Source organism: Mus caroli, unplaced genomic scaffold (genome assembly GCF_900094665.2).
Source record: "Mus caroli unplaced genomic scaffold, CAROLI_EIJ_v1.1 scaffold_7573_1, whole genome shotgun sequence".
Classification (NCBI taxonomy): domain Eukaryota; kingdom Metazoa; phylum Chordata; class Mammalia; order Rodentia; family Muridae; genus Mus; species Mus caroli.
Genome location: NW_018389359.1, coordinates 54,421 through 64,360, shown reverse-complemented (window position 1 = coordinate 64,360; position 9,940 = coordinate 54,421). Strand labels below are relative to the sequence as shown.

At 42.1% G+C, this 9,940-nt stretch overlaps 1 protein-coding gene across 1 annotated transcript in view; it reads left to right on the top strand.

The window, feature by feature from the left end:
• The first annotated feature begins 1,160 nt into the window (after positions 1–1,160).
• Positions 1,161–9,940, top strand: part of LOC110288072 (zinc finger protein 431-like) — a 24,675-nt gene continuing 15,895 nt past the window's right edge. Inside the window, exon 1 of the mRNA XM_021154526.2 lies at positions 1,161–1,284. Within this exon, the coding sequence (XP_021010185.2) occupies positions 1,282–1,284 (3 nt within the window). The 5' untranslated portion in view covers positions 1,161–1,281. The remainder of the gene's footprint in view (positions 1,285–9,940) is intronic.

Genomic DNA, 9,940 nt, shown 5'->3' with positions numbered 1-9,940 from the left:
AATCTGGATAGAGAGCCGGGATTGGTTTTACATGCCTTTAATCCCAGCTCTCAGGAGGCAGAAGCAGGTGATTTTCTGAGTTCGAGACCAACCTGGTCTACAAAGTGAGTTCCAGGACAGTCAGGGCTATACAGAGAAACCCTGTCTGTAAAAACAAAAAACAAAAACAAACAAACTAATAAAAATATGGGAAACCCCTTCTTTAATCTGGAGGTTTTGATTGAGAAGAAAAAAATTAATCTATGCCAGAACTTCTATTGTGAGCCTACATATATAAAGGATATTGAAGATGGTAGTTCTTTCTCAATCTCTCTTTGCTACGTACTGGCTTGCAAGGCCTTTTTTTTTTTTTTTTTTTTCTGGCATTAAGGCTCCATCTTTGGAATTCTCTTACATGCTGAACACCATCTGAGACATACAGGAACTACTGTTTTCTTCAACTGTTCATGGGTACAGTCATTGATTTACTTGTGGGGCCACATTCTGTGAGCCATTCTTATCTCTCCACTTTCTGCATATTTAGAGAGATCCATGCTGTGAGTTCTGTTCATCTGGAAAACCTTTACTAATACAGATATGTTTTTTCACCTTCCCACATAGGAAGACGTGCAGGCTAACAATAGTGCTCCATAGTGATTGGCATCCATCCCCTGCTTTTCTCCCAGGGTTGTCTGGAGTCTCATATGTGTAGCAATTGCTTATTAGCTGCGGTTTTCCTGATGTCAGTGTAAAATGAGAGAAGNACATTTTGNGTCCTAAAATCTCTCTTTAATTGTAAATATNCTTGNANCCTANAGNTNACTCTNCTCCAAGTTGAATAATGTACTGTGCAAGGTGTGGCTCTTGATTCCCTGGAGGAGCAGGGGGCGGAGCGAGGAGGAGGAGAACCGGCGGCGGCCTTGGAGGAGCAGGAAGGAGAAATTCCTGCTGAGTTCTGGATGACAGAAAGATAGACTATTGGAGGACAGGACCGAAACAAAGTCTTGCAGATCTGAAAAGGGTCAGCTCCTGTATAAGAAACCCGATCTGGGAAGCCCTATGCTTTGTGCCTTCAGCACACCTTAACTCTAAGGGAGGTGGTCATGTCAATCGAGAGTCGTTAGCCAATCAGGGCCTCCGGATAGGCCCGCCAATAGAAGTAGAGGCGTGTTCTTCCGTGTGCCTTATTTCCCTGCTCTCTGTTCCTCTCCGTTGCAAGCAGGCTGAAAGATTGGTCTGATGTGTTTTCATCTCTGCTGACAGGGGCCTTAGGGAATTGCCAGCGATCTACGACGTGGCGACATGGTGAGCGTGTGACCATTGCCCTTAACCGGAAGGAGCAGGGCACTAAGTAGCTGGAGTGGGGGTGATGGGATGCAGGGGACCAGCCCTGGCTGTTCTTGGTTCCTCTTGAGGCAGAGGAGGGGGAAGAGTGTCTGAGGTGACAAGACTTGGTTTTCAGAGATGTTTAGGGTTACTGTTTAGTATTAAGACGTTTGCCTATCTTAAGTCTCAGTCGCGTTGCAGCCGAAGCTGACCTGCCTGAGTTCCTCTGAGGCAAGGCTGGACGCTGCAATCTCTGGTATTTAGAGCCTCCTCTCCTGGTCTACTAAGTGAGTGCCAGGACAACCAGGGCTACACAGAGAAACCCTATCTGGAAAAACCAAAAAAAAAAAAAAAAAAAAAAAAAGACAGGGGATTAAGTGAGTAGCCTTTGTTCTATCTCTACAGAAACTGGGCTGCTCTAACTTCCAGCCTGCTAGTTGAAGTCACAGGAAGAAAAGCGGGACACTTTTAAACATGACTTTAACCTTTATTTCCAAGTTCTTCTAAACAGTTTCCTATGAAAGTTCTCTAAGGAAAGGGAGTGGGTGATTACGTAAAGGAGTCATTGCTAGAGCCTTTCTCTCTTGTCCAGATGCCTCTTGTTGGTAAGCTTGGGGAAAGTTTGGAGCAATAAACTTCTCTTAAACCAGGAGAAGAGAGCCACCCTCACAGTAGGAAAGGCTTTTACACAAGCAAATTTGGATAAACATATAAATTCATACACTTTTGGGAGGTTAGTTTGATCCAATGTTGTTGAATTTCCAACTAGAGGGGACTCCTTTGCAGATGTGTCCAATCCACTTGCACAGTTACTTCAGCTCAGAGTGTTGAGAAGCTGTGTGTTAGGTTGCATCTCTCGGCTGCTAACATTGCACATAGGGGTGAGATCTAACTGTATCTTCTTATGCCGTTCTCTCTGCCAGGGAATGGCCTGCACTTTTTCAAGATCACTCTCCTTTCCTAATAACCAGACCAGCGCCAAATGACTTCTTAGCTCTCTCTTCTATAGAAGATTCTGATGCTAGGAATATTTTCTCAAAGGTGCATACATCCTGCTATCTATTATACTTTTAATATGTATGATACATTGTAGTGTGCTGAGTGAGTCAAAGTCAGCTGGGCTTCTAAATCAGACCCTGTCTCAAACACAGGAAATAATCAGAATTGTATTTGTGATAGGCTTGCAGACTCCAGTTTTTCTTTCTTTTACCAATTAATTTTTTTTTCTGGTATTTCGAGACAGGTCTGTGCAGGTCTGGCTGTCCTGGAACTCACTCTGTAGACCATGCTGGCCGTGAACTCAGAAATCTGCCTGCCTCTGCCTCCCAAGTGCTGGGTTAGTTAATTAATCTTAATGTTAAAATTCAATTCCTAGTTAAAAGTCACCTTCTTTTTTTTTTTTTTTGTGACTTGTTTTTTATTTGTAGTTTTGTGATTTCCACATCAGAAATGGATTCCAGTATTCCTGGTATGTTCTGTTAACTGTGTGATAGTGAACTAAGTTACTATCTGAAAAAGATTCCACTTTTGTAAGCACGTGCTATGTACCTAGGCCTTGAGCTTGACTATGAAAGCACTCCCCTGCTTTTTAATAAATCGATTTCTCTTTATTCAATTTACATCCTGCTCACTGCCTTCCTCCCAGTCACCTCCCCCCTCCCCCCAAACACACACAAATCTTCTCCCAGTCTCCCCTTCCCTTTTCCTCTGAGTGAATGGGCCACATTGTATTACCTAGATTTGGTAATACAATGTATTTCGTAGGACTCAGGTAGTATCTTGGTTTCACAGTATCGTCAAATTTTTATTCAGATTCTTGATTGCCTAGTGTGTGGACCCAATAAATGGGCAGTCAGACTCTTGTCGATGGTCTAAAATTGATTGCCTCACTGTTCATTCGTAATATTATGTACTGTCAAAGCAGTGAAGTTATCTACTTCCTTTTGTCCTGTCCCTATCTGGGCTGTGACTACACTACTTTCAAAGTTCCTGAACTAGAATCCTGAGCATTGAAGGTCTATACTGTGTGCCTTCAGCACACTCTAACCCTAAGGAGCATGCTTATGTCACTCAAGAATCACTGGCCAATCAGGGCATCCAGGCAGGCCAATCAGGAGAATAGGAGGGTTCTTCCCAGTACTTTGTGTCATACTGGAAGTTCTGCTCTTATGGTGAGTCTGTGACAGCTGCCTCTTACTTGAAAGAGCAAGGGATGAACATTTGAAGCTGGGGAAGCGAGCACTTCCGTTGACTGGATGGGAACCAGTGGCCAGATGCGCTGAGCCATCTCTCCAGCCCCAAGTTAAACACTTTTACAAGTTGCTTTAGATATTTTGTTTTATCACCAGCAGCTGAGATGGCACTGGTACATAGCCATAACCTTTTGCACCTGAATGAGTTATTTCATGGAAGTAAAGAGAAGTGTGAAATCCAAACAGGTTGCCTTATCAATGAAATTCATAGGTTTCTTTCCATGAGTTTGCAAATACAGAAACAATAGACAGGCACATCAGTATACTTAAGAAGACTCATGATACTTGTTAGAGTTTTTCTCAAGAAAATACAATGGTGTGGAACTTAACATAAGCGGGCTAGCTAAAGATCATACCACATTCTCTGTAGTCTTAGAGTTCCTTCAGTGTTAATTCTCTCTGGTCCTCAAAGACTTCTGTATTATGCAAAGGCTTTGACAGACTGAGTACACTCTCAAACTTTTACTTTTAAAGAGACCATGAAGTGTTGACATTTACCACAGTAAGTATATTTATAGATTTTCTTTTAATTATTTATTATAAGACATCTCTGTGTCTTTGTGATAGGGTATACATACTGGTTTCCCAGAAGATTTAACCATTAGATCTTCTTTTAGAAGGAATTATAAAAAGTTGGCAAAAAACTTCATTTTTTTGGAAATGAACTTTTCTTTACAGCTTGTCCATGTTTATAGCACTGTAAATATTTTCAAGTCTTTTTATATATTCTTAATTAATGTAAGTAAATAGGAAAGGTTTTACAAGAGAAAAATCCTATCCATGTAAATGACTTGGTAAAGACTGTAGACATCAGAGTTGTCTTCAATTTCAAGAGCAAAACATCTTGTTTCAAAAAAAAATCTTGTTTCATCTCTTCTTCATCATAGTCTTGAAGGAAGTAAATTATTTACCACATTCACTCAAGTACTTTTGGAGAGATCACCAGTAGTGGTTGTTGAAACATTGTAGCAGGTATTAAAGTTTGCTCTGTGTGTGACATTCACAGAGATTGTTTGGCTGTTCTTGTCTTCCTTCTGTGGCTCCTATTCATCTTGGAATATGCTTTCACCTGGTGATAGGTAGCTTTCTGCAGCAATGGATAGAATGGGATTCCTATCATCTAAGTGCCTCACTGTTTATACAAATATCAGGCTGTGCTTGATCATACTTGTAAAGGAAGTTTGCTTGTTGTGAGCAGTTTTGCCTTGTTTTGTTATTCATGTTTTCACAAATTACTTTGAGATGTTGTTTTGAGAGACCATATCTACTCTATCTTGGGACCATCCTCCATCTTAAAGAAAAGAAAAAAAAAGGCTGACAACTTGACCTACAGGAGTACCCATGTCCCACCCGTGTACCAGCAAGGACCCCACTGTTTATCCTTGGCCAGAGTTCCTCCCTCGCTACTTCCAAGCAACAGTTAATCAAAGATAGTCTGATTGTTTCAGATGTACTTTCAGACTTGTGGTGATTGTATATGATCTTGCCTTACAGCTCCCACCTGTTGGCTTACAATATTTATTCTAATAGATATTTGTCAGACTGGACATCCTCCCTCACGCCCTCACTCGGTTCTATTGTCTTATAAAATCTTGTCCTGCTGAGATTTGGGGCCCATCCATCTTTCCTTCCTGTCCTACTGTGTCAGAGCTGGGTTGGAGGAGAGCCTAAGCCTGAGTTGTAATTAAGCGACCCTTATTCTGTTACATCAGAAATGGCTCCTTGGTGGTCTTTGGGGTTAAGGAATGCTTTCTGGCACAGGAACTCCAAGGCCACCAGGACCCAACACAGTAGGTCTCAATGCCAGTAATNTCTGTGTCTATGTGCCTGTGTGGTACCACAATAATTCTGTTCTAAATAATTCTCTACTTCTGTTCTGAAGAAGCCTAAAACTTTGTATTTCATGGAAGAAATGACAAAAGGGGATGTGGAATCTCGGTGCAGCAGATGTGCTGGTTCCTCATAGCCATGGGGCCTTGAAAGATATTCCAAGGACCCCAGGGAACAGAGTGCTCCTTGTGTTACTTTCTGGAAAAGACTGAGTGGATGTGGAACCTTGCCACATGGTGTCTTGTTTATTTTTGCTCGGTGTCACTTCTCTCCACTCTGTTTTCTGTTTCTTATTAAGGGGGGACTTTGATTTTGAGGGACTGACAATGTTGAGATTAGAAGACCCACCCTCTTGACTTAACCCCTCCCCTTTTATTTCCTCCCTGGACCTCCCTATTCTTTATGGACCTGAGTTCCCAGACTGAGGAGCAACAATATGAACTAACCAGTACCCCCAGAGCTCCCTGGGACCAGTCAAAGAAAACACATGGTGGGGCTAATGGCTCTAACTGCATATGTAGCATAGGATGCTCTAGTCGGTCCTCAATGGGAGGAGAGGCTCTTGGTTCTGTGAAGGTTCTGTGCCTCAGTATAGGGGGATGCCAAGGCCCGGAAATGGGAGTGGGTGGTTTGATGAGCAGGGGGAGAAGGGATAGGGGATTTTCAGAGGGGAAACTAGGAAACGGGATAACATTTAAAATGTAAATAAAGAAAATATCTAATTTTAAAAAAAGAGGTTTTTTGTTTGTTTGTTTTGGTTTTGGTTTTTCTTTTTTTTTAATTTTTAATATTTTTTTATTACGTATTTTCCTCAATTACATTTCCAATGCTATCCCAAAAGTCCCCCATACCCCTCCCCCTCCTTCCCTACCCACCCATTCCCATTCTTTTGGCCCTGGCATTCCCCTGTATTGGGGCATATACAGTTTGCAAGTCCAATGGGCCTCTCTTTCCAGTGATGGCCGACTAGGCCATCTTTCGATACATATGCAGCTAGAGACAAGAGCTCCGGGGTACTGGTTANTTCATCATGTTGTTCCNCCTATAGGGTTNCAGATCCCTNTANCTCCTTGGGTACTTTCTCTANCTTCTCCATTGGGAGCCCTGTGATCCATCCAATAGCTGACTGTGAGCATCCACTTATGTGTTTGCTAGGCCCCGGCATAGTCTCACAAGAGACAGCTATATCTGGGTCCTTTCAGCAAAATCTTGCTAGTGTATGCAATGGTTTCAGCATTTGGAAGCTGATTATGGGATGGATCCCTGGATATGGCAGTCTCTCGAGGTTTTGGTTTTTCGAGACAGGGTTTCTCTGTATAGCCCTGGCTGTCCTGGACTCACTTTGTAGACCAGGCTGGCCTCGAACTCAGAAATCCGCCTGCCTCTGCCTCCCGAGTGCTGGGATTAAAGGTGTGTGCCACCACGCCCGGGGAAAGAAAAGATTTTTAAAGATAATTTTTAATTGTGTAGGGTGATTTCCTTATCAAAACACATATTAATGCTAGAGCAGCTGTATTTCCAGCCTAGAAAGATGTTTTTAGAAAAGCTCTCCCACACATACTCCAGTGTCCTTGATCCCAGTTGTTGCTCCTGGGGGAATAACATATTGTTTTCTTGATTAAGCTGGCTAAATTCTTAAATGAACTGCCTGCACCACCACTCAGTTTTAAACTTACCAGTTTGAGTCATATCATCAACTTTCCACTGCAGTAGGGGGAAAGGATTTTCATGTGGAGCATGGCTTCTGCCTTCAGACCAGAGTGGGACAAGATTCTTGTGTAATTCACGGAGAAAAATAGTGCAAGCAAACAACGGTTACCATCACTGTCTTAGTCACAGTTTGTATTCCTCCACAAACATCATGACTGAGACGCAAACTGACCAGCTTCTTAGAGCACATGCCCATAAGGCCCATTTCACCTTTTAAACAATATTTTCTGACTATACTTATGGCATTTCCACCATCCATCTTCTGCCTCCAAATCCTTCCATAGATGTCTCATTGTTTATCATCTAAGAGTTCTTTTTGCTTGAACAATGGTTGCTGTTGGAATGTGACCTATGTCTGCCTGCAGGACTTTCCAACTATGAAGCGAGTTAATGGCTGAAATGGACTATTGGAGGGTAATAGAATGCACACACAAGGTACTCTGTCCCTTGATTGAATAAGAAGATGTTCTCTGGGAGATTGGAAGAATTTCTTGATAACTACAAATTTCCCAGACTAGGGCCCTGTTAGCCCCTATTGTGGAAGTACAGGGCTAGGTAGGTCTGTGCTGTCTGAGTCATTTGTTCTCTGTTCATCCAGTAGCAATGTTGCTGCTGTCCTGAGGTACAGCTGAGTGACTCTAGTTTGTGATGAATTCTGGGAAGACCTAGTTTTTAGAAGCAACATTAAGAGGTACCTTGTGGAATCCTGCTGGGATTCTCCTGTGATGAGCTGTGAGGTAGACCACCAGCAATACTATGCTGAGTGTGGCAGCCACTGTTTAGGACAGGAAATTCCATGACCAGGAAGAGCAGGTAGGCTGAGCTATCAGAATCTGATCTGCTGGGCCTGGGATGGACAGTGAGTCAGACAATGGTTTTATTCGTACATGTGGTAAACTGAGCAGAAACCCTTGGCCTCTCAGCCTTCCTGAGATTGGATTTCCTGGGGAGAGAGAGGTTCTGCAGTCCTGGCAGTGGGAAACTAGGGTGCTTATAAAATTACTATACAGTGTTCACACTTAGACATTGTTTTGTCGATGTAGTGGAAAGGCAATTTTACAGAATAAATTTCTGGTTTCTCTGGTTTCTGAAGACTGCATTCCACAGACATGTTTCTGTGATAAACTTTACAAATAGTTTCAAAACTGAGAGAGGAGGTGATGGGGATCAGGCTTGGAAGAAAGATCAGTAGTAGCTGGAGGGTGAGAAATATAACAGATTAGGGTCCANTTTGAGTCATTATTGTGGNCATTGAGAAGTCTGNGGTGTTTTAATTTTCTACACATAAAGNCTTTGGTGACACTGATGAAGTTCACATTTCACCTCTCAGTTGCCTTAGGTTCTTGGTGAAAGCTTTACTAAACTGAGGTGCTGTTTTTTGCATTTCAAATGCTGTCCCATCCTAGATCTCCCCTCCTTGTCATAGAGACCTTTTCCATTGCTTCTTCTAGCCCCAGGTATCCTCCCCCCTTTGGTCATCAAGTCTTCCCCAGATTAGGTGCATCAGATACCACATCAGGCTACAGGTTTAGGGGCAGCCCCTGCTGCTGGGGGTGTACCAACTTTTGGGGGTTTACAGCTCAGGTGGGTGGGACACAGCATTGGATGAGGGCCTAAAGACTGATGATCTCTGGCCTTGTAACTTTCTCCAAGTGTACTGGATGCTATCAGCTAATGGCTTCTGGAGACTTGACACTCTCTTGCTCATAGTGTGGCTGAAAATGGCTGGCTTTTCCCTTTATCTCCCTGTGCATTATTTTTACTTTACAAAACTCTGTGCTTTATTAATTGCTGTATCTTCACTTTATAAGTCTCTATTGCTATTGTGTGCTTTATTAAGCCCTGAAAACTTAACTCCTTCTTAACTTTATGACTGTCCTGTGCTTCATGGCTTGCTGGGAAATCTTAACTCTTTTTTACAATCTTGTGGTAAAATCTAAATTCTTTCTTATTATTCTGTGGTACATTAAGTCATGAATAAACAATTCTTTATTAACTGTTTATGTCTGTTACATCTTACTATGGCTATAAACTTAACTCTTTATTATTTGTACATAAATATATGCTAATATCCTGGGATTAAAACATGCTGGTTAGCCTGGGGGGGATATTAAATACAAGGATTTATTTTTTTCATATTTATTTATTTATTTATTTATTTATTTATTTATTATATATAAGTACACTGTAGCTGTCTTCAGACACTCCAGAAGAGGGCATCAGATCTCGTTACGGATGGTTTTGAGCCACCATGTGGTTGCTGTGATTTGAACTCAGGACCTTTGGAACAGCAGTCGGCGCTCCTAACTGCTGAGCCATCTCACCAGCCCCAATACAAGGATTTATTGCTTGAAGCTGCTTTCTGGCCAGGAAGTTTGTTATCTCTCTTCAAGAGAGAGAGGAGAAGAAAGGAAAGGAGTCACTCACACAGACATATACACTGGGCAAAGTGGAAAATGGCTACACCCATACATTTGGATGAATGGATGGGTGGATGGGTGGGGTGTGGGGGTGTGGGGCAGATCCTTCAAGCAATTTTATTTTGAGGTTAGAATAGATCACCAGACATATTCATGTTAGAACCATAACTACAGTGCTGTTAGGTGATGTTTCCTTGATATTTTCTGTATTTGTGTTCTCAGTCCTTTATGTATGGGAGAGTTGTGGCATGGATCTATCTTTTAAAACTCTTTTCTAGATCTTACATTATTGACTAGAAGATAGTTTTGCTCTGTAAATCTCCATCAGCCTCAGTGACTAGACTTGCAAGGTCCTGTCCCCCATTAAATTGTTCAAAGTATAACCTGGGGGCTGAACCTAAAAGGACTTATTGATGACACCAT